This window comes from Epinephelus moara, chromosome 18, assembly GCF_006386435.1.
Source record: "Epinephelus moara isolate mb chromosome 18, YSFRI_EMoa_1.0, whole genome shotgun sequence".
NCBI lineage: Eukaryota > Metazoa > Chordata > Actinopteri > Perciformes > Serranidae > Epinephelus > Epinephelus moara.
The window spans coordinates 35,323,832-35,349,037 of NC_065523.1; the positions used below are offsets into that span (position 1 = coordinate 35,323,832).

General features: G+C 42.3%; 2 protein-coding genes across 3 annotated transcripts; one reads left to right on the top strand and one right to left on the bottom strand.

The window, feature by feature from the left end:
• Positions 1-1,615: 1,615 nt before the first annotated feature.
• Positions 1,616-20,985, top strand: ubn2b (ubinuclein 2b). Of its 2 annotated transcripts, XM_050069208.1 has the most exons (17): positions 1,617-3,382; positions 5,109-5,237; positions 5,350-5,451; positions 7,872-8,003; positions 8,108-8,214; positions 8,515-9,010; positions 10,046-10,116; positions 10,254-10,383; positions 12,590-12,696; positions 12,813-12,923; positions 14,256-14,399; positions 14,498-14,548; positions 14,638-14,680; positions 15,498-16,775; positions 18,797-19,004; positions 20,120-20,188; positions 20,416-20,985. In XM_050069208.1, the coding sequence occupies exons 1-17, from the start codon at positions 3,059-3,061 to the stop codon at positions 20,457-20,459; spliced, it is 3,546 nt and encodes a 1,181-aa protein (XP_049925165.1). In that variant the 5' UTR covers positions 1,617-3,058; the 3' UTR covers positions 20,460-20,985. The 2 variants fall into 2 exon arrangements, with proteins under 2 accessions (XP_049925166.1, XP_049925165.1); XM_050069209.1 differs by lacking the exon at positions 20,120-20,188 and having other exon boundaries at positions 1,616-3,382.
• A 1,539-nt stretch (positions 20,986-22,524) lies between these two features.
• Positions 22,525-24,359, bottom strand: trir (telomerase RNA component interacting RNase). Its single transcript, XM_050069264.1, has 3 exons — positions 23,522-24,359; positions 23,098-23,169; positions 22,525-23,015 (listed from the first exon to the last, which is right to left on the bottom strand). Exons 1-3 carry the CDS (start codon positions 23,846-23,848, stop codon positions 22,908-22,910), a joined length of 507 nt encoding a protein of 168 aa, XP_049925221.1. The 5' UTR covers positions 23,849-24,359; the 3' UTR covers positions 22,525-22,907.
• Between the last annotated feature and the right edge of the window lie 847 nt (positions 24,360-25,206).

Sequence of the window (25,206 nt, forward strand, 5' to 3'; positions counted from 1 at the left end):
GAATTCATTTTGTGTCAAACTTCTGTTTATTGATTAAAGTCTAAGACTTTTATTTATATAGCACATTTCATACACAAGGACAATTCAAAGAGCTTTACAGAGCAATACAATATAAAACATGATATAGAAAAGAGTGAAGAGAAAAAAGATACAAAAAGTAAAAATTACTAAATGATATTAAGTTTTTTAAAAAAAATATTAAAAATAGCAAACGTACAGACAAGGTGAAAAGAAAAATCGAGTTTTAAAATTAGTGGCAATATACACCATTGACATGGTTAAGTGAGATCAGGGTGTCTGCAGGTCATTTAGGTCTTAAATAAATACTTGACCAACAAGATGGATGATTTATGTATCAATTAATCACACTGTGTTACCTTGAATTCGTTTTTCTTGCATTCCTCCACAGAGAATGGTGAACCAGGGTGTCTGCGATTCCTTAAAAAGTCTTAAAATGTCTTTCATTTTATAAATGTCAGGCTTTGAATATCATTCATTAGCCTTAAATTTGAATAACTGATGTCTTTATTTCAATATGAACATTTTATCAAATTCTACGGATCTACTTATGTCAAAATAAGTCAAGTTCTCCTGCACTCTGTCGACCGCTAATCCCATACTCTATACTTACCTGTTGGAAAATGCTTATTCTAAATTAACCCTGTTCAGTTTGTGCTTATTTGTCACATCTATAGATCATCTGTTTTCACCAAGCAGTTCAGTTTGCTTTTTTCAGTTTCCACTGTGAAAAGTTGTGGATGGTACCAATGGAACCGTGCCGTACCGTCCCCATGTTTGGTCCCCTCTCTGTTGGGGTACCTAGCACACAGATCTGGTACTAAAAGGTGGAGCTGTGAACACTGCAGTCTGATTGGTCAGTAGAGGACGGTCACTCTGCTCAGGGCTGAGTTGTGTCTGGTTTTGAGGCTCATGTAACCACTGTTCATACTGTGGAGAGTTTTATTAGTAAACTGTAACTATAAAATGAAAGGATGTTTTGCTGCCTCTCACAGCAGCTGGAGTCTGAGAAAAAATAACTTCATTCACTGGGCCGACTGCCGGCGACTTTTAAGGTGGAACGTTAACTTGTAATGTTACTCAATGCATGAGTAGATGACGTGAATCCATCAGCACACCTTAAATTTCACTGTGACAACTTTGACCATCACTTTAGTTTTTATATGACACACACTTTTAGTAATGAGTGGAGCTCCAAGTGTTTATATGTTTTAATATATAAACACTTAAATATATGTTTGAATAGCTAGTTGTGGTTTTATTGTGGATGTTTGTATTATATGTTGTATTTGTTGCATTTTAATGTGTTTTGATTGGTTGCTACCTTGGCCAAGAGATTTTCCCTGGGTAAATAACAGTTAGGTAGGTAAATAAAAATAAAAAGGAACTTCACGTGCTTATGACATTAGTTATTTGTGCGTATGAAGCGAGTCAAAACAAAATATTGTAATAAATTTTAGTCGTGAACGATCAAGAGTAGCTTAGAACTGCCACCACCTTTGTTAACCTGGTCTGGTCTGGTGTCAGAGGCAAGAAAACATCCACTCCACACAGACAGGTTTATGATACAAAAATAGCCTTTATTGAAAATACGAATTTGTAAAAACTAAAGGACACCCCCGCACAAGAAGCCACACAAGGGTCAGTCACTATAAACTCATCTAGCCACCCCACGTCCCTAAAATACACAGCACAAGTAAGTTAGGTCCTGTTCATACGACAATGATTTCAACCGAAAACTATAAACTTCAGTTGCGCTTTGGCTGATCATTTATACGACAGAGGCGTTTTGGGTGCCTTGCAATATGCAGTTCCTCTGATAACGGAGACTTTTCACACATGAGCATTACGGTTCGAGTCACTAGGCATGTGCAAGAAAGTCGACCTTCACAACAACAATGGCGGACTCCTGAGCTCTGTTTGTGCTGCTCACCCTGTTGAATTTATCGAAGTTTCTCCAGCAAAGTGTAGATTTACTGTAGCAACTCCATCTCGCCATCCGTCCAGACAAACGTTCATGCGGTTGCCATTTTGTTTTTTTATACATCACCTACTTGCTTGGCATGTAAACTACAGCGTTTTTGGTCATTTTTGTGGATCCGTGTGAACGACGATTGTTATAAAACACTGTCATCTGAACATGGAACTTTTTTCAAAACGAAAACGAGAAACAATTCTGTTTTCAGTGGATCGTTTCCGTGTAAACGCAACCTTAGGATACACTTTGCTCACACCTTTACAGAAACACTGCTCGCAGTAGTGACCTCACAGTAAATAAACACATATTCTAGCATTCAAACTTGTGTGAGTTATGTGACACAACATAAAATGGTTTCAAATCATTGGTCAGAACTAGCCGCCCCCATCCTCTGATAAGTAAAGAACAGTCCCTAGAAAGATGTATGACCTCAACAAAGTCTGTGTGTGTTTCACCCTGAGGGAAACGTGGTTATCTGCTATGATAATGTGCCCGGGGGGAACCTGCTAAACAAATAAACAAACAACTAATGTAAATCTTCCTGTAGTAAACAGTCAAAGGGGCATTCAAGGTCCGGACATCCCGCCTGTGCAGAACAATCACTCTGTAGATTCGCGCTCGTGTGTCAGGTGGGCGTGTTTCTGCTCTGTGATTGGACGAGCGCTGTTCCCTTTCCTCCCCTGCTTCCGGTTTCTTTGACTTGCACGCCCAGCCCCTGAATAATGATAATAATGATCAAGATGGCTACTACAGAATCCTCCTTGCGGTAGCTAACCTCCAATTTCATGGAACCACTCAAAACTGGTTTTTCTCACTGTTTAAGTCCCTCGTAGGTGACGAGGGCCGCGACACGGATTATTCTTTATGGATTAAAACGGGCGGAGAGGAGATAAAAGTCATTGTGTTGCCTGCAGCACTCATTCTGAGGAAGCTAGCTAGCAGAGCGGCTAAGCTAGCTCTACTTGTCGACCATCTCCGGATTTAGCCTTCCAGCCAGCGGCGGCTCACAGGAGCGTGGCGCTGCCCGTTTTGCTTGCCCGCTCGTCGGACGGAGAGCGTCAAATGGCCGAGCCGAGGAAAGTGCCGTTCGTCACCATCTCTTCCTTCAACACGTCGCCGCCGCAGACGACCCCGGAGTCCAGCAAGAAGCGCCGCCGCGAAGATGAGGCCGTCGATATCACTTTTGGGAAAGATGGAGGTGGAAGTGCGGCGGCGGCGGTCGGGTCAGGAGGTTGCGGAGGTCCGTTTGGGAACACGAAGGGAGGCGATGGGGACACCGGGGAGGCGAAGCCCACAGTCCGCCTCAACCTCCCGCTGTCCGAGCCCAATGACCGGGGGTCCTCTGAGTTCAACTACGGCGAGCTGGTCAACTCAACTCTTACTCAGGTAAGAGTGTAACGTTACACTGAAGGCACCATGATGTGAGCAGGAGGGGCCTAACGTCAACCTGGTGTCACTGCAGGAGTGTAAAGGTGTCACACTGTGATATGTTGTTAATCCTGCACTAGTGGTGCTGATAAGATACTGACATTATAATAATATGACCCAGGGCTAGTCTGGACAGGTTTACTAACCCAGGAAGAAGAGTTGCATGCTAAAAGAAGTAATCCAGCCATTTTTAAATTGCATTTCCATAGAAATAGGGAGCTTGCAAGACTCTAATAAGTTGCAGAAAGTAGATATCTTGACGTTAAGTCCATTATTTTTGCCTGAAACCCTCAAAGCACTGTGTCCTCCTTATCTGTTAGACCAGAGATACACAATTTGCTTTGACCAGGGGCCACTTATGCAGAGTAACCAGACCCTGGGGCCAGTTTCTAGGAACTGAGGACAGAACAGGGCTCAGCCTGGACCTCTGTCAGGGGTGAGGTGATAAATACAGTGGCTTAATGTAGTGGATAAACAGCTCTATTTTTATGCACTCTGACGCCATATTTACATTTAAATTACCAAGAAAATCCCAGTGCGAATCAATTTATTTTCACAAGTTTTTCGTAAGTTGTGTCTCAGACGGAAGAGATTTCCATCCTGATTGGAGGGTCTCTTCCATAGATGGTATTCAGTCTTGTCCAATCTGTCCCCTATAACCTGAACACAGCATTAACCAGGAAGTGTTCACTTCACAGGACATTTCAAGAGAGTTTTTTTATACACTCTGACGCCATATTTACATTCAAAGTACCAAAAAAATCCCAGTGTGAATCAATTAATTTTCATCTTGAATTATAAAATAGTCAGCTGACAATATAACACTATATCCGTTACATTAAATAGCCTTTGGTTGATGTTTGGTAGGTGTTGTTATGTGCTTGATTTACAGGAACGTTTGTGTTATGAAGCGCTAACTTGGAGTTTACAGAAAAGTTTACAAGTTGTAATTACAACTTTGATGTTGTCTGAATCTCGTAATTACGAGTGCTGGGCACAGTGCCCACATCCTCCAAACTCCATACCCCTGTTTTGTGATGCAGGCTTTCTCAAACTTTTAATAGCTGTGTGCAGAGCCACAGAAGACATCCAACTGTTTGCACAAGTTTAAATACACAACTAACTCTCACTGATATCTGGCTTTTGTCTGAAAGGTTACAGTCGTCATTCATACCCAGGACAAATGCCAGTAGTCACGAGTATTTATCAACTCCATTTGTCGACTTCTGTGCTTCTTTGTCATCTCAGCCACAAATTTTGCTCATTACGGTCCAAGCAGCGCTCGAACATTGTCACAAATTAGTCTGCACTTAGTATGAGTTTAAAATAGACTGAATAAACTACAAATTAAAAAAAGAAGTAACTACCATAACATTTTCTCTGGCCTCCATGCTGCTGTCTACTGTTTACTAACCCTGTTTTCTGGTGTTTGAAGATGACTGCAGTCATTTCACATCCATACAGAGTCAGTAGTATACAGCTGTTAATTCCTTTATTTTTTATTTATTTAAACACAGTGGTATTGAGTCAAGTCTGACTGACACCTGTAAAATTGACGGATTGCCCCTTTTAAAGAAGAAGATTGACTGATTGACTGATGAGGTTTATATCCATCTGTGAGAACAGATCACAAAAGCTTCTTACTCCCATTTCATTCCTTTGCTGATGTCCGTGTCCTCCTCAGGTAAAGCATGCAGGTTCAACAGTCCCTAAAGGACTCGCTCCTCCTCTGGACCCCAGCGACCCGTTTGCTGATGACGACCGGGAGAGACGGGAGGTGGAAGAGCTGGCCAAGAAATTTGAGAACAAATATGTGAGTGTTATAGTTTGAAGATATACGAATATATTGTTACAGTCATAACTATGAAGATGTTGTGCGGGCAGAAGAATGTCTAACTATCTTTGTGTTTTACCTCCGTTTGCAGGGTGGCGTCTCAAAGAAGAAGAAGAAGGACAGGATGCAGGATCTCATCGACATTGGCTACGGCTACGATGAGACTGACCCTTTCATAGACAACTCAGAGGCTGTGAGTTCCCTTTTTGCTCAAGCACATATTTTCTGTGTTACTCATCAGTGGTCACTAAGGAGGGGATGTTAACCTGTTTCACAACAAACTACAGTTAAATTCCAGACAATTAATATCATGTTTCAAACTTTGGTTATCATTAAAACCATGTTTGACCACCACACTTTGAAAGACTGTAACGGTAAATACTGTCCAGCATCAATCAAAGATAACACAGTCTCCCAGACGCAGGCGAAGCACAGTTTGCGTTTGTTGTGCTGTTTACTTGTTTACAGGGTGGGTGTGAAGCAGACAAACTCTGTGATGCTGCTTGCCTCTGTCCTTATCTACAGCAACACAGACACTTGAGCAAACATTTCACACACAGGCTGTCTTTAACATTAATGCACATTTGATGTGGTTTTCATACGTTTACATAAAGTAAAATATACGTTATTATTTTAATGTTTTTGCAAACAAAAAGTGCTGCCACCTTTGTTTGTGGTTTTGGGTGTAAAACGTGGTGAAATTATTTCAGTGTATCAGTGCTTTTTGGACATTGTCAGTACATTTTAACAATACTGATAACTGATAATTTTGATCACTGTAATTGACCTATGGCTAAGCCACGCCCCCTCCACTCACTCGGACAAACTATCAACATTCAGTGACCGGCGCTATGGCAGGTGTCACGGTACACGGCATTTCACAGGAGGCAGTTGATGATTTTTGGGGACATAACGATCAGATGTCATTGAGAAGTAACCAAAAGGGCCTAAACTACGCATTGGAGGGATATATTCATCATTTTATTGTTGAGAAGGTCGATGAAAAGCTTAGATTACAAGCCAAAATTTACAGGTCACAGTGTACGCTTGTGAACCGCATCTCGTTGCCGTCACCATCAAAGACAACAAGTTAAAGTGCCACTGAAGTTAAGGTTTTTGGCTCAGAATATGAGAAAAGGATAACGGCCTTTTTACCATCTTTACCAAGAGTGTCTCTCCGTTAGTTTGGTGCTACAGTATTTACACTGAATCATTCAGCATAACGTTTGCCAACCTTTGTTATCTCTGCCATTACAGATAAGTTAATGAAGCTAAGCTCCACAAGTTAACGTTAGCTTAACTAGAGCCCTTTGGACAACAGCTAACAATGATGTACGATCACCAAAGTACAAAACTAGAACAAAATAGGCTAATGAACTCCCAGCAAACAAGGTGACAACAAAAAAAATGTTGTTTTCCACCTAAAAAAAGTTTTATCCTTTGGAAAAACTATTTTCCAAAGACTTTGCCCCACAGTCCTTATAGGTTTAACTTGTTTTGCAGAATCTGTGACAGTGGTTTTCAAACTTTTTGTGCCCAAGACACACCAAAGGGCGAGCTAAAATCTCAAGGCACACCTGTATTTATATCTGTGCACAACATCTTCTATAACATGTGTTAGCACTCTTATCACGACATAAGATCATAAAAATAAGGAAAAATAAGACCGAAAGCTTTCATGACACGGTCTACTTGTCTTGTCTTACAGTGGTAGGTTGTCTTCGCTGGTGCTTTGTTGTAATTTGCTCTGTACAATAAAGCGATCCATTGTCTCATTCACGGCTTTCTCCGTTTAAATGTTATCATCCCTCACACTGGCTGCCAATCAGAGCTTTTGAAGTCACACATTTATAATTCCCGTACGGGAATGGTGACAAAGAGGTTCCCCAGTGAAGTTTTTTTTTATTGAATCTAATTAAGTTAGACTTTTTAACTAGATTTTGCCTCTTTATTAGAAAATGGGTGAACACAACATGCTGACAGAGTCAATTAAAAATGAATTCATAATTTTTTGTACAGGCCTAGTTGAATATTGCAGTTATAATGTGTGGTTATCACAAAATCCAACGGCACACCTGGACTGGCATCAAAGCACATTATTTGAGAACCACTGATCTCTGATGTTCTGAGGTTTCCTGCTTTAGCTCAAACTGTCAGCAGGGATAAAGTGTTTCTTTCCCCAGATCGCAGGGTTCCCACAACTTGAGGCAGTGTTAGATTCAAGACTATTTTAATGCCACTCAAACTGAAATTAAATTAAATGTTACAATAACATTGACGATAAGTGATCATGTAATTAATGTGCATCGTCCCTTTCTAAATAAAATAAACATAGACATTTTAAATCTTTTAGAAAAAATTTGTTGCTCTCAGTTATTACAGTATTTGTCTTCTTAAGTTGCAGTTCGAATGCGCACGTCTTGTATCATTACTTTCTTGTATACTAACAGCAAAACCAAAGTATAAAGTGCGTACAGTAAAGTATAACGTGGAATAAATTTGGGACAACAACAGTCTAATTTTTGCTGTTTTCCTAAGCAGTGGTAAAAGCCTGGCGAGCCACAGTAGCAGAAGTAAACTAACAGTAATTATACTTCTCTCTCCTGGCCTCAGTACGACGAGCTGGTGCCGGCGTCTCTCACCACAAAACATGGAGGCTTCTACATCAACACAGGCACTCTGCAGTTCAGAGCAGCGTCCGACTCTGAGGGAGAAAACGCAGGCGCAGATGATAATCGCTTCAAGGTGGGCTCTTGCTTCGATAGATTATACACAATAAATAGTCAGATATGTTCATTTCCTGTTGTTATACCATGATATTAAACATCATTGTTTGCACCTGTTTGTAGAAGATGAAAGATGGCGAGGAGCGGGTGATTAAAAAACGTCGGAAAAAGCAAGATGGTGGAATTCTGGAGGACAAGAAGCCCAGAAAGAATAAAGTACCAAAGCCCGGGTAAGGGTTTTATTTTTTCTTCTGTGTTTCATCTCAGGCTTGATGTTTCTCCAGTAATTTAATGCACACAGTATTTCTTCTTTTCACAAGTTTGTGTGGCAGTGCAGCTTTATGTGCAGATTGTTGTGCCGTGTTTTAGAAGGGAACATTTAGTTCCTTTTGACTAGTAGGTCACACAACCCCTCTTCTAAAGATCCAAACTATCCCTTTAATCACCACAGATGAATTCCCTAAACTCAATATATTTTCTCTGTGCAAGTCATTAAATGTTTCCTCCTTATCGTGTCTTTGTTCCGGCAGAGTTTCAGCCCTGAATGTTCATCGTCCAGAAAAGAAGAAGAGGAAGAAGCTGATGAAGGATTCCATCCACCTCGCCAACATGCTGCGGCGCTTCACCAGGGAGAAGGAGGAGATGCGCAAGAAGAACCTGGCTGTCGCCGGTCTGCCACGTCCCACCGCCAAAGTGCCCAACGCCAACAGTGCACTCCTCAACACCCAGCCCAAGGCTGCCGGGAGCAACGAATGCAACATGGCTGACCTGGCCGCCGACCCGGCTGTGATGTCACTGCTGGGCTCAGCCAATAACGACATACTGCAGGACATGATGGGCGACCTGGACTTTGGGATGCTGGACTCTCCTCAGCCCTCCAGTCCTCTCCAGGGAGAGAACGGATCCTTTGGGATGGGACATAAAGCAGGTGGTAGCAGAGTGTCACAGGGGACTGTAGTGGCTCCTCCCCCTCTTCCCAGTGGACTCCCTGCTCCACTGACAAAGCGCATCGAGGACCTGAGAGCGGTATGGGCTTCTTTATTCCACTGCATCACATTTGATAGATTAGGACTGCAACAAAGAACTATTTTTAGTATTGATTGATCTGTAGATTTTTTTTGGATTGGTAGTTTTGCCTGTAAAATACTGATAAAAGAGCATTAAATTACCTTTTCAAATTATTTGGTCAACCTGATCTACAAAACCCACAGATATTCTTTTTTTTAAAGGCCCACACATAAAAAATCAAAATCAAAGAACTAGCTGCAACGTAGGCTGACTGTTGCATCACCTCTCATCGCTTGTGTCATGGCCAAAAAGTTGCACTTGAAAATATCACAAAGACTTTGCCGATATTACAAAGTCACTGCGTCTCCTGACAGAACAACGTGGTCGAATTTCAGCCTGCAGGCACGTTTTTTCAGCCCGACATTGTTGAAACTGAGCAGCTCATGTTACTGTAGTGAGAAGTTAAAGGAGTGACATGCTCAGCCAGGCAGGTGACATTACGTCGTGTTTTATCCTATAACGCCACGTGCTCTGTCTCTTGACTTGTATTATCTTCGAAATCCAAAATATTTCCACACTGCTGATTTATTCCTGAGTAAATAATGTTATCCTCATCGTCTTTCTCTTCTTACCATCTGCCTGCTGCTGTTTGACGATGACACAGACTTTAGAAATAAAAGCGTATCCTAAAGACGATATGGATCGATGTATTCACTTTGCATTGATGATACCAGCTCATTGATCATTGCATTTATATATCGATGCAGATCGATGGATGGTTACACCCCTACTAGCTCGCACGTTCTGTGCTCTCCATATCAGCACACGGCAGTAGTCTGTAATTAAAAAGTGAAACTGAAAGACCATCAGGATGGATTCAAGACGCTAGTTAGCCAGTTAGCACATTAACAACACACCCCAGTGTTAAAAGAACAAATGATATTTACTAGCAAACAATAACACAAACAGTTGTGAACTGTCTCAAGAGCTTATTGGCTGAAAAAAAATAAATATTTTTTTTAAAGACAAAAATGATCTTTGTCCTTGTCGCAGGCGTCCCGTCTGTTTGACGCAGAAGGCAGGAAGAAATTCTTCACACTGGACATGAACAACATCCTGCTGGAGTGAGTACCATTCAGATTACCATTGTTTGCATAGTGATATAAAAACAAAACACAAATCGATGTAAATCCCTGACACCTACCTGTGTATGTGTGTGTGTGTGTGTGTGTGTGTGTGTGTGTGTGTGTGTGTGTGTCAGTATTGAGTTGCAGGTCCAAGAGCAGCTTCCAGAGGTGCGTTCAATCGTCTATTCTCACCTGGAGGCCTTCGTGCCCTGCAATAAAGAAGCTCTGCTCAAACGCCTTAAGAAGCTCAGCCTCAACATACAGGTGAGTGGGAGCGATTGATATTAATGTCAGACACAATCACAAAACATTTTGCCACCTCAAGTTGGAACATGTTACAAACCACAGGTTCTGACACGAGGACAGTCTGCTCAGAAGACATTTGATTTGCTTTATAAACAGTCATCTGCAGAATTCAGTGCCGAGAAGTCACAGGGATTCATAGTAAAGTGAACTGTTTGGGCAACTTTTCAGTTTGTTGATAGTGCATTTGGTCGTGTATCTGTCTGTCTACACTTAATCTTGCACACTACTGCACCAATATTTTTTGTGTACATTTATGACTGTATGCTCAAGAACCTCTCGTCGTTGCATCAATTCAGATTTTTAAAAAACAACCTGGAACCAGTTGCACAAAACACCTTAAAGGGGCAAAAAGCGAAATCGTTTCACCGCTAGGTTTGCTGTTGTGCACTGCCTGTAGACCAAAACAAGGTGTGTCATGAGCCACTCCTCCCTCTACCTCTGCTCTCCACCCCCCCACCCCCCACTCACCTCGTCTAAACTTAGTTTAGCAGTTAGCGATGTCTTTCACTCACTCTCGGTATCTGCTGTGTTTAGCTATTCCCCTGCCTACTTCAATGATGATAGTACCTGTAATAAATGTAATATATTTGCTGAGATGGAGGCGAGGCTCAGAGACTAGAAGAGCTGGTAGAAGCGCTCCATAGCTGTAAGTTACTCCAGTAGCCGGTGGCAGCTGACTTGGCTAGAGCCATCACCGGCCGGATCCCGGCTAGTGCTAACACTGAGAGCTAACGCTAACGTTCCTACTCTTCTCCGTGAGTGAGAGCGATGTTTTCGCCTGGCTACATTTTACAATGCTAATTGCAAATGTTAGCTGGGCTGCCGGGCTACTCACCTAACACAACTGTAACGCCTGACCCATTGCTGGGACCGAGCCGCTAAGAACTCAAGCTCCGGACATTAACCCATGATACGATTGTAACATTAAATTTAATTGAATCGACATAGCACATGTGCCTAACGTTACTGTAACACTANAGATCAACACAGAGAGAGGGGGTGTGAGGTCATGCTATACTCCAGATGAAATTACACCTCTAGTTCTTCACATACCGATTTTTTAATTCCTTCAATCTAGAAATGATGAATTTCACTTATTGCTCCTTTAAGATTTCTCCTTCAGTATGTCACTAAAGGCTTAATTTCTTCTTAGCAGAGGGACTCACACAGTTGCACAGATCCCTGAGAAGGTTTCCTTAGTTAAGGAAAAAGTCACTTAGTGTGTTGAAAGAGATTTTACAGCGGTAAAAGTTTCCATGGAGATAGTTTGTCTGCTTGAACTCGTGCTTGTGACGCCTGTCATCATCTCAGAAAGTTGGATTATAGTTAGATAGTGAAAAAATGGCAGAAGAAAAGAAGATGAGAAAACAGTAGTGGTCAGAGGAGGAAAAGATTAAACTTCTGGAGGAATACAATCATGGAGAGCACAAACTACAAAATAAATCTGATCCCTAAATACCAGAAAACAGGAAACGACTGTAGGAAGAAAAGTGTATCGATCAGGTTCTCCTGGTCGCAGAACACTCCTCCTGTGGTGTTAGTTTTTTCCAATTATCACCATAAACTCTGTTGTGTGGCTGCTACACAACTTGGAGACCTGTTCACAGGAAAACCAAGCTCAAATCCATCAGAAGAGTGACATCTCGAAAGATGATGAGACAGATCACATGACAATGTGTGGCAGAATCCTTTCTGTTTGTTTAACGCACATGAGAAGAAAAATAAGGACGGTAACACCATAAATCAGTGCTAGTGGAGCTGTGTGGTGTCTGTGGGGTGTGTGTGCATGAAAATGCGCCACGGGAAACACAGATGTCGGGGGTTGATTTCCAAATCACGTGAGGTCCCCTGGTAATACTAGTTTGCTATGTTACAAGCGAATAGGGCTTAAGGCAACGTTTCAGTCTACAAGGCCTGAAGAACATCTTGTAGATTGAAACGTTGCCTCACAAAGAGAACAAATATTTCACAGTATTTCACAGGACATACGCAGAAGTGAGAGTCTATGAGCTGGCAGGTGCATCTAAATGTAACAGTGTGAAAGCTACGTCATTGTTTCTGTTACTGCTGTGTCTGCGTTCCCACTCTCTGATTCTATGTTTAGCATTCAGCTGCACTGAATATATGTGTGTGATTTCTGACTGTGCTTATCCCTGTCGCCCAGGATGACCGTCTCCGAACGCCCCTGCTGAAGCTGAAGCTGGCAGTGTGCAGTGTGATGCCGGAGCAGATTGCTCGGTACAACATGGACTGTATCGCTAAAGTGGCAAAGTAAGGACGCGTCTTGAGTCAGCTGTGGCTCGCAGTTTATCAGTCATCATCTCTGTGTGCTTTGTAACATATTTTTATCCACATCATTTAGAGAGGTGTTGTCTCTGTGTTCACAGGCAGCAGTCTGAGGAGGGAGAGAAGAACGGGTCAGAGGACGATGACGAGGAGAAACCAGGGAAGAGGGTGATGGGCCCTCGAAAGAAGTTTGTCTGGGACGACAAACTCAGGTCAGTTTGACTTTGTTATGCAAGTGGCAGTAAATTAGAGTGCGGCTCATGCCAAGGCTTATCACGATTATTACGTAATGACTTATCGTAAGATACATGGACATGACCTCGATCGTTTGGTGACCTCGATATTCCCTGTTCTGTTTACATGCATTTTTGTTTACATAAGAATGTGATGCCAGAATAAACAGCAGGGTTTTCGGACCATTATAAGACTCCCGAACAATGATTCTTCTTCTTTATTTTTTAATTTTTTATTTTTTGGCTCCCCACCCCCGCTACTTGCACGAGTCAAAAGAAAACTAAAACAACACTTCAAAGATGACATAGCGTAGCTTACAGGTAGCCTGCAGCTGAACTGGAAGATGCACATTTTTAATAGTTGTGAGCTTGCCATCGACTGGCAATGCACCAAAATGATTGTCATTTGTAGTTTAACCTCCAACAACTTCATCCTCCATTCTGTAAAGCCATCTGCATCTGCATTCTCTCATAAGTCGGCCCGTTCTTCACCGTCCCCGTCATCTGACGGTTAATGGCCTCTTCGTTTGCGAGGACAAGGAGGGCGCGCAATTCCTTGTCTCCCCAGTTGCTCATCTTTACAGTGTCTGTCAGGTTTGTGTTTCCCTCTTGCTACTAGCTGCTCGCTAATTCCTGCTATCAGCTGTTTCCTGTTTATCCACCGCCAGTGGGTCGCACGTGCGGCGTCATCAACAGCTCCTCCCACAAGTCATCAACAGCCCCTCCCGTTGCAGAAGGGCACCTCAGTCTGTTTAAACTAAAGGGTTCCACCAATATGTCTACCCTACGAGGCGGAAAATTGGGCACCTCGGATCAACTCGCCAATCTGGCTCTGTGTGTCTAAACGCTTGCAGCTTGCCGGCAAAACGGCCCAACATTCGCCGAAAATCTGGCAGTGTAAAAGGGGCTAAAGTAGATTGGGGAACCCCCTCTATGGAGTCTAGATGCTGGTGGTGGTGATGAGATGAGATGAAGAGGGAGCTGAGGATCTGGGTGTGACAAGGAGTGGGCTTTTGATGAGCTTGTCCTGGGCTCTGGATAAGGTGACTGGAGGTGAATGGGGTGGAGGAGGGTGGGATGATTTCGCCTAAAGTGACAGCTGACAGGAGCAGAGAGGAGAAGAGATTTAAAGTGGCTGAAGGAGATCGTGGCAAAGTTTGGAACACCCACATTCAGCTGATTGGTGGAAGTGGCGGGAATGGGTTTGAGAGAGAATTGTGAATGGATATAGCTTACAGAAAGTTTCAAGCCGTGATCATAATTAGTTTGCCTTTTGTCTGACGGAGTCTTTGCATTGTGTGTGCTGTCCAGGTTGTTGCTGTGTAACCTGGTGCAGGTGAAGCTGGACTGCTACGAGCTGGAGGGAAAGAACTCTCTGTCTCTAGAGGACTACCTCAAAGCCTTCATGGAGACTGAGGTCAAACCTCTGTGGCCTAAAGGCTGGATGCAGGCCAGGTGTGTGCGTCATGCTGAGATTATTTATACAACAATAATTCCCTTGATGTGAATCTTTCTTGTGTTGATATTTCCTGTGTGTTTATTTCTGTTTACAGGATGCTGTTCAAAGAGAGCGTCATGGCTCATGGTCACCTCACAGGCTACACGTGAGTCATGTGACTTAACCAGTATCTTCAGAACTAACCTTGACCTGTGGAGCTTGTTGTGACGTGTGTTGTTGTTTTTCTCACTCCAGAGCAAAGAAAAAGATGGTCCCTACGCCCAAGGCCAAGCCAAAGGTTAGACTTTTATATCAGTCTCAGAGGGGTTAGTTTTTGACATGGCCAGGACTGAGGAATATATCGATACTGTGATATCAGACATTAGATAGACAGTAGATATAATCAAATATTCACATCAGCATAAATTTGATCTGCTGGTTCACCTCTTACCCTCATTTCCTTCTCCTAAAACAGTGAACACCAGGAGCAAATGCCAATTTTCAGTTTTGAGTTTTCATTAAAACAAAATGATGATGTGTGTGTTCACTGCACGCCAAATTAATCTGAGCACACAAGGCCAAATTGCCTTCTGTTACAACATGACTCGTTGTTGACAAGCACTGTAGCATTTAAAAGGCTATTTTTAAAACAGAGTGCGTAGCAGTGCTCACTGTGGGGCTACATTACATCACGTCGTGAAGGACAATGAGGGAAGAAACAGTGTCACAGATCTGTTTTAACCAAATATTCTCTGGTGTAGCTCAGCAAAGAGGCAACAATCAGTCAGCAGATTTGGTGTCGTTCACCACTGAGCCTGTTTTTAACCGCAGCTGATAACGTTATCGTCACTTTACTGTTAGAACAGATGTGTCTCTGTCATGGTCTCACAGCAAGTGAAATTATTACCGACTCCGCGGTGGTTCCAAAAAGATGAGCAGCTTGTGTGGAATAAACTGTGGCGTCCTGAATGTTTTATGAACAGCCCCGGACTTCTCAGGCTCTTGTAGTGACTTACGGTTCAGAGGGAACTCATTCAGGAGTGGATATTTGGCATTATTTTAAAAAAAATTGTCCTGGTGGGGTTCCCCTGTAAATGTTGTTTCTGTTCTTCCAGGAGGCCGTGTGGGTTCAGCGGCCCACGCCTTCAACAGGAGCCACGCCCTCCCCCGCAGCCCAGGTTACCAAGCGACCACCTCAGTCACCGTCTGAGCCCATATGTCTCGATTCCCTCGACGGGGATCTGACAGCTCCCTCTCTGGACTCCATCTCCCAGGCCCTGGCAATCCTTGGCAATGCAGCCAAGGGCCTGGCCCACGGAGACAGCCCCCCGTCCCCCGAGGGACCCAAGACTGTCACCAAGCCCTCTCCTCTTCACGCCTCGCCACTCATCCAGCAGCAGAAAAAGAACTCTGTCAGCACTCCCAGCTCCAACGCACCTCACTACATCTCTACCTCTTCGTCTTCCTCCACCTCTCTGTCTCGGCCGTCCTCCATCACGTCCTCTCCTCTGACCTCAGTGAGGGTGGACGCGATGGGGGTCGTTAAGGGCACGGTGCAGGCGCACAGACACTCAGTGTTAAACACTCAGAGGACTTTGGCTGTGGGTGTGGCTAAAGCCAACATGCCTGCCTCAGCGTCATCACCTAAACCGCGCCCACCGCCCACTGCGTCTCCGCTCGTGCCCCCAGGATCAAAGACGGGGGTGTCCACGCCCACTTCAGGCCTCCTCAAAGGCAGCAATAATAAAGCCACCAGTGGTGACACACTCATCATCACATCGCCTCAGTCTCGGCCACACACCCTCACGTCCTCCTCACACTTGACCCCCAAAACCTTCCAGACGCCCCGCCTAACCCTGACGCCGCAGAGTAAATCCTCCCCCTCCCTCTCTCAGACTCTCTCTGGGGTTCAGCCCCAGCCGCAGTCGAACTTCATCACCCCTATGCACGCCACTCTCACCAAGTCCACCCACAGCAGCATCCCACCCATCGTCAAACTCACCCCGCGCACCCTCAACCCTGCTGTGACCACGACCACCTCAGCCTCACCCTCCATCCCCAGGTCTCAGGCAAACCCCCCCTTACACCAGTACCCTCCCAAAAACCCAGCAGGGTTCCGCCCGCCGTTCTCAGGTGCCCAAGGAGGAGCAACGAAGCCGGGGCAAGGCAGCTACACTCCTCCAGGCAGCCAGAAGACCCCCAACAACAACAGCACCACCAACACCAGCCTTATTAACACCATATCCATAAGCAAACATTCAGGATCCAGTGCCTCCCCCACAACAGCCTCTGCCAACGCAGGCCAGCGTCAGAGGCCGGGGGGCGGGACACCTCAGGGGGCCAAGCCAGTCGCGTCTGTCCCATCATCGTCCGTCTCTTCTCAGTTGCCACAGGTATGTACCACCAGCACGTCCACGTTAGTGACCTGTAGTGTGCGTGCTTCAGATTGATGTTATTAAGCACGTTGACATACTGACCTCTCAGTAGTTTCACTTTGTGGTATCAGTACTACAAAAGATCTGAGTTCTGCTGAGCTGGAAAATATTTTACTTTGATTTTGATGAACTGTAAGTCACACAGAGAGGTAGACAATATAGTGATTACACTCAGTGTGTTGTGGCTTATTCCACGCAGGATGTATAAAATGACTATCATAAACACTGAGTATAATTTTTCACTTCATTTTTTTTTTTACCTACTGACATGAGACTCGCTTCAGCGTTTTGGTTCTCTTGCTCTCTCCCTCTCATAGACACAAAAAGAAAAAAAGAGTCTCAAACATGATATGTCACATGTAGAACAGGACTTTATTTAACTTTATTGTAAGAGTATTTTTAAAATTTTTATAACTCACATACTACTTTAATTTTATTATTAACAGTACTTTAACTTTATTACAACAATACTTTACTTGACTTTACTATAACAAGTGAACAGAACTTTATTAGAACGTTTTTCTAATAGCACTTAATTTAACTTTATTATAACAGTACTTAATTTTATTTTATTATAACCCTACTTAAACTTGATCAAAATAGTACTTTATTTGATTTTGTTTGGTAACCGTTCTCAATTTAACTTAATTATTACAGTTATTGTTTTTTATCTTTATGGAAGTAGTAGTATAACAGTTTTTATGTAATTACTTTATTTTAACAGTACTTTTATTAAACTTAACGTTAGCAGCACTTTAATTTTTCACAACAGTACTTTATTTAACTTTATTCTAACACTACCTGATGTACCTTTATTGTAACAGTACCTGATGTAACTTTATTGTAACAGTACCGGATTTAACTTTATTGTAACAGTTACTAATTTAACTTTATGGAAGAAGTACTTTATTTAACTTTATTATAACCTTACTTAAACTTGATCAAAATAGTACTTTAATTGATTTTTTTTAGTAACAATTCTCAATTTAACTTAATTATTACAGTACTGTATTGAACTTTATTATTAGTTATAATTTTTTTTTATCTTTATGGAAGTAGTAGTATAACAGTTTTTTTTTTATCTTTATGGAAGTAGTAGTATAACAGTTTTTATGTAATTACTTTATTTTAACAGTACTTTTATTAAACTTAACGTTAGCAGCACTTTAATTTTTCACAACAGTACCTGATGTACCTTTATTGTAACAGTACCTGATTTAACTTTATGGAAGTAGTACTTTATTTAACTTTATTATAACCTTACTTAAAGTTGATCACAATAGTACTTTATTTGATTTTTTTAGTAACAATTCTCAATTTAACTCAATTATTGCAGTACTGTATTGAACTTTATTATTACAGTTATTTTTTTATCTTTATGGAAGTAGTAGTATAACAGTTCTTTATGTAATTACTTTATTTTACTTTATTTTAACAGTACTTTTATTAAACTTAATGTTAGCAGCACTTTAATTTTTCACAACAGTACTTCATTTAACTTTATTCTAATAGTACTTTATTTAACTTTACTATAATTATAATACGTTTTAAACTTTATTTTAAGAAATACTTTAACTTTTAACAGTTATTAAAAATATTTTATTTAACTTTATTCTAACAGTTGTTTCTTTAGTTGTTTAGTATTTTAATAGTTTACAATAGTTTAGAGAAGATTTTAGAAATATTGAGATATATGTTGTGTTTGGTGATATAGGCTAAAGATATTGTGATGTTATTATAGGCCGTATATCACCCAGCTGTAATCACACATGTGGGAAAGAGTTTTGAAGACTGATCATCAGACTGTCTGTGGGCTGTGGTTTTAAAACAAAGGTGTTATATACTGTTCTTCTCTGATTTTGTTTTAACTTATAATCACTGTAAATGTGTTTTCTGACACAGTATCTACATTTTGCAGTTTGTATTAAACTTGTAGTAGTGTAGTATATAGTATTGTTAACCTCCCTGTTTGTGCTCAGGTCTCCACAGCAGGTAGCAGCAGTCTGCTCAGCTCACCCTCATCTCTTCCCCTGGGCTTTGGGATGCTGGGGGGCCTGGTGCCCGTGTCCCTGCCCTTCCAGTTCCCCCCGCTGCTAAACCTGCCTCCACTGGGTACAGCAGGATCCAGTGCAGCAGCCAATGTCTCTGCAGCCAGTAGCAATGCATCGTTCTCCACCCTGACACAGAGTGAGTGACGCACGCAGGGCAACAACATGGACACTCTGAATACTGCTCAAATTTAAATATTGATTATTATTGGCAGTTTGATTTAAGGGAAATATTCTAGGGATGCACCAACTGTGAAATTCTGATATTGATGTTTAAAATAATAGTTTTTGTTGTTATTTATTCCCCTATATTTATTAATATAGGACTATATTTTATCTCCAAGTGCACGTCACACACTGAGCGAGCCGCCTGTTAATGACGCTGTGGGCTAATGGGCATGTAGCTACTTCCATGTTTCAGATGATACGTCATGTTTGTAGTCGACCAATGAAGATGAGTTTACATATCACCTTGGGTTCGTCCTTCACCTTCTCAAAATGATCCCACACTTTGGATTTCCTGCCCGACATGTTATTAACTAGCCTGTGGAATAACCGCAGGTACCAGCCCTGGAAATTAACCTGACTCCTGTCTGACTGCTGAGCGTGGACACTTCCTGTGTCTGTCCTTTCAAATTAAAGTCACACATGGTCCAGTCATATAGGATTGGATTTATTTTAACAAGGTGTGAAATCAGCCCTGTGGTGAATGTCATCCTATTTACAGAGAGGCGGCAGAAGTCAACAAGGCGAATGTCAGCTGATAAATTGGTGCATCCCTAAAATATAGATGTATATTTACACAGTAGGCAGGCATCGCCTTGCTGTCGTGTTTTGCTGTTCCTGTGTAGGCTTCGTTTTGTGTCGTATGTTATAGCATCATTTGTTTTATCACCATATTGTGTGTCAGATGTAAGCTTGTGATTTTTCTCCTGTTTGACATTATTCCATTTTGTTTGCTTCATTTCCCCCAAACTTCTCTTTTTCTGTTTTTTTCTGCACTCCTACCAAACTGATGCCGATCCTGGATTGGTTACTTTCCTCAACCTGTCACACACTCTGCTTCATTCTTCTATCTTTGTCCTCTCCTCTGTTTGGCTGTCACCCCCCCCCCCCCCCTGTACCACCTTGCTCTCTCCCTTCTGTCCTTCCTTCCTTCTCTTTCCTCCCTGTTTTGTTGGTATCTGTCCCTCCCTCATCTCCCGCCCCCTTCCCTCCCTCCTTGTTTCTTGTTCCCCTGTCCTGTCTCCTCAGATCTGTATAAGAGTCTCCAGTCAGGGTCTCAGGTTGCTCTGCCTCCTCACTTGCAGCTCGCTTTCTCAGGTAAAATCTGACCCTCCCTCCGCCCTCAAACGCCTGCTCCATGTTCTCCCTCCCTCGCCCTGCCCTCCTCTCCTCAAGTGTCTGGTGTTCTGTCTCGGGTTGTCCTGTCCTGTTCTCTGCTCGTCTGTTGATGGCAGCATGCCTTTTTTATGTAGTCATTTTATCTGTTATTTGTCTGTCGATTTGCTTCCCACTCAAATTTCAAGAGCTGTATTATTCCTGTCCAGATGTTCAGAGCCAGGGCGGAGACGCTAAGAGGAAGACTCTATGATGCAGCTGGATTTCAACACCCAGGAGACGCTGTCTCACGAAATGACAAATCAGGACGGAACGTGGGTGAAAAACAGACAGACCACGTGTAACTCGGGTCTGACACGAGGACGGGGTCACACTTTTAAGATAATTTATCTGAGAAGATCGGCTCAACTTTTCATGAATTCCACAGTTAAATATAACTTTTTTTAAATGATTTGATAACTTTTAAATACTATTCTTCATAGAATTGTTAAATGAAATGACAAATACAGTTTGTCAATGTTTACAACATAGACCTATATCACTGTGGACAGGGAGAAGGCGTGAATGGGATTTTTAGCTGATTGACGGGATGTGTGTGTGTGTGTGTGTGTGAATGAGGGTTTGAATGGTAGGTGGGATTGAACGTGTGCCTTTTGTATGTCTCCCTCTCTGATGCATGGTCAGTGTGTCTATTTGGTGCTGTTTTTATCATAATGTAATTATCACTGATACCTGTAAGAAATGTAAACTGCAAATAGAATGAACTTTTTTTTCTCCAATGAGAGCTGTACACTTTTTCATTGTACTTGAATGAATTTCTTTCTGTATAGAACTCAAACCTACTTTTAATTAAAATTTTTCCCTTCACAACAGAGTAGTTTGAGATACTTTAAAAGGGTCTGGTGTCAAAATCTAGTGGGATTGATGCAGTAAGTTTGCTCTGAACATGAAAGTCCTGAAGGGAAAATCAAATACTTCCCCTAATTGTTGTTTCTACGTGCGAAATGGGAACAATTTTTTGGTCGAGACCGCTGCGATGTAATCCCCTGCAAGAAACTGAGCATCGTCAATTCCACTGGTCCATTTAAAGTGTTAGTTTTTGCCACTGAAAGGCTCGTTAGACTTCCCAAAGTCATAGAAAACCTAAAAAAAGTTGAGAAATTTCACTGTCACATTTTCAAGGCCTGGAAAAGTCATGGATAAAGTAAAAATAATTAAAAAGGTTTGGAAAAGTTGTGGCATTTTTTTAAGTGCCATGAAATTGTTACAGTACTCCGGCGCCCCATGTGCAGGAGTGGTGTCTTTGCGCCCACTGCTCCCTGCTGTGTGCCATCCCCACACCGCCAACTGTCCTGTCATTTCAGGCAAAATAATAATCATTAAAAAAAACTAAATTGTTAGAATAATCTTTCATGGATAACCTTCAGCACATTTATTTTGTGGCACTATGTAACATAGCTCTAATATGCATCGATGTGACGTTTTGTTCACCATCATGTACGTTCCTCCATTTCCTCCTCGCATCTCTCTGTTCATGTTTGCCCACAAGCTGAAATTATGTTTGAATGCTATGAGAATCTGGCATGTTTGAAAAATGTCAGGGAAGTAGAGCAAGAAAAAAAAAGTGTGTTCTTTTAAAGTCATGGAAAAGTTTTTAAATTTTGTCCGTGAAAATGTGTGGTAATCCTGCCTTGTTACTTTAAGTGTCTGAGAACATTATGCAGAGGATCCCTACAAAGAAAGACCTTTTTATGAAAGATCCTTTTTGTTTAACCAGAAACAGCCCCGAAATCACCATCACCAAACCCACCAGACTCCATTTAAATTAACAGTAATTTAGGTGTGTATAGAGGCAGCATATTTTCACATCTAACTGGGTGAATTAAGGGTTTATTTCAACCAAACCAGAGTTGGTGATTGTTGGAACAGTGGGAAGATGAACCATGACAGTTTTTGTGAGTTTTATTTCACTTCTGTTGACTTTGAATGAAGAGTGATTCACAATGGTAAAATTAATGTTTATTTAAATGGAGTCTGGTGGGCGATTTCAGGGCTGTTTCTCATTAAACAAAAAGGGATCCTTTCCATAATGTTGTCAGGCACCTAGAATATCAATCATAGCCTGTCAGTGGCAAAACCAAACCCTGTTAGTGGACGTACAGTGCTCTGTTGCCTGCAGGGATTACACTGCAGCCTGTTTTGTGGCTGCTGGCTGTGGCGCTTTCACTCACTTAGAAACAAAAACATGGGTAAAAAGGGCCAGGTTTGAGGTTGTGTCTATAACAGGATTTTAAAAAACTGAATCACAACACCACACATTAATGGGCAGTGTATTTTTAATTGACACCTGGATTTGGCTATTAAAAGAAATCCAACTGTTAATGAACCCTAACTCAACCCAGACATGTCAAATCTGAGAACATTTACAAAGAATAATGATCAATAATGAACACCCAAGTTTCTGAAACACGTCTTGACATCAGATCAGATTACCAGAGTCCGACAGACAACAAGCAAGACAGAAACAATACAAAAAGAGAGGGGAGAAGGCCTGTCAAACTGAGCAGTTTGTGAGAGACTTTAAATGAAGGGTGACTTGAACTGGCAGTATGAGAAGGTCAGGATTGGCCGGCCCTCCCGGAGCTTCTCCCAGATGGCTGTCCCCTCAAAACAACGTTGTTTCTCGCTCGCCTCTCGGAACCTACTTGACCAGAGGTCTGGTTTTATCGTCGTCGCCACACTGGTGGGCTTTGTACTTTTTAACCTCAGCCATATACTTTGACCAAGCATCGCTCTTGCCTGGCTCGACCTGCAGGAGAGGAAGCACAAGGTGATGAGTCAGGGGTTCACAATTCAAACTCACTCCACACCACAACACAAACGCCACTTACTTCTGTGTCGTCTTTCTGCTTCTTCGCAACCACGCCGGTCTTTAGGAACACACCGCCTCTGCGCTTCCCCACCTGGGTTAGGGGATAGAAGACTGAAACCGTTATAGGAGCCCTTGCAGATGGACTGTCAATGAAGGAGACTACACCAGAGCAGAAGGTCTACATTTAGTCACTTGCCGCACCACCAGCGAAACCATCATCATCAATGAGGAGCATCCCTAGTCTTCACTGGTCTACAAATATTACCACAGTGTCTTCATAAAATACTGCAAGCACTGGCATGTGTGTGAAATACAGGCAATAATACTGAAATATTTGCCATTATTTCAGGATGTAATAACTGCAGTAAGACTCAATGAGAGCATGGTGCTTCAATCTGTGTTGAGCTACAGCTATCTCATCTTACAACTGCCAAACCCCTTACAAAGCTCGTCACTGGAGGGGGCTTCTTTTCCACTGGTGTCTGTCCTTGCTCGGTGGCTCTCGCCTCTCCACCTGTTTGCTGCGACTCCCTTTTCCTCTTCTCCTCCTCCATCTTCTTCTTGAACATCTCCATGAAGCTGCCGTCGTTGGCGAACACGTTGCCCCCGGGTGCCGCCGGTGCCGGGGCTTTGCTGGGTGCCGGTGCGGGGCTGCTGGAGGGGGACGCGGGGCTGCCGCAGCTGGAGTCGCTGCTGCTGCCGCCACCGCCACTTGTCTGAGGTTTACTGTGTGAGCGCTTTGGATCCATGTTGCTGGGTGTAATGTTCATAAACAGGTTCAGTCCAGCGGCTCAAAATGAATCAACACCGTCAACACGCTGCAACACAGGCTGGACCCCACCCGTGGTTTAATACAAAAAGCTCCGGAGTAAATCCAGCTGTGCAGCTACACAGTCCAATCCAGATAAAAAAAACAAAGGAAACTGACATAAAAAAGGAAAACAGAGTCTTTACACTGCCAGCCGTCTAACGCATAACACTATACCCAGGACAAAAACAATAGCTGGTCGGACTGCTAACGTGGCTAACACTGAGGGCTAACGTCCGGTCTCCTGAGGCCTGTACGGGCGGACAAACACGACTCAACCCTCCAATTCATGTGTGAAATGTATCCAGATAAAACAATAGAGAATTTAAGCACGCAACAAAGTCCTAATACCTGCAGCAAACACTCAAAAGTTCACAGATTTTACCGAAGCTTTTCGCTAACTTTCGCCATCTACCGCTCGCTGTCGGCCATGTTTAATGTCTCGTGATGACGTCACGCACGGCTCCGGCGGCGCCCTCTGCCGTGCCGGAAGCGGAACTGATATATGATCGAATTTATTTATTTATTTATTTATTTATTTATTTGAGACAATGTCAATACAATTTACATAGAACACACAAAAGACAGACGAAAAACATCCACAGCAGCACAAGGCCCGGGATTACAAGCGGAAGAGGAGGAAGATAAACAAGGAAGCACCACCTTCAGTCCTGGGCGGACGTCACAAAGGTTGCATCAGTTCAGTCCTCGTCGCTTTGGAGTTCTTTGAATATTTAATCAATATGTTTACTGAGTTCATGATTGCATACAAGAAATACCAGTTTAGAACCACTGAATTTGTATGGATGTGGTATTTAGCAGGTACAAATAAAAGATTTATTATGCATCATTTCTCCACATTTTCTGTCTTTAACTATCCAAACACTGCAATGAAATATGTTTGGATGAACATTAAAATGTCTGACCAAAAAGTCTCTGTTTGATATATTTTTCTCCTCGTGACTTTGAAAAGTTTGAGTCATCAGACGTGTGACATTCTGGAAAAAACATAACACTGTATTCCTTAAACTACTGATAACATACTGTTTTTTTTATGTAGCCCAATAAAACATAAAATAATATGAATTTTTTTTTTTATCACATTTTCACTTTTTTTTCATGATTTTGGAGGACATGCTATACTATGACATTATTTCATGATTTCGAACGACATACTGTACGATGACATTATGTCATGATTTCGAACAACATACTATACTATGGCATTATTTCATGATTTCGGACGACATACTATACTATGACATTTTTATCATGATTTCGGACGACATACTATACTATGACATTTTTATCATGATTTCG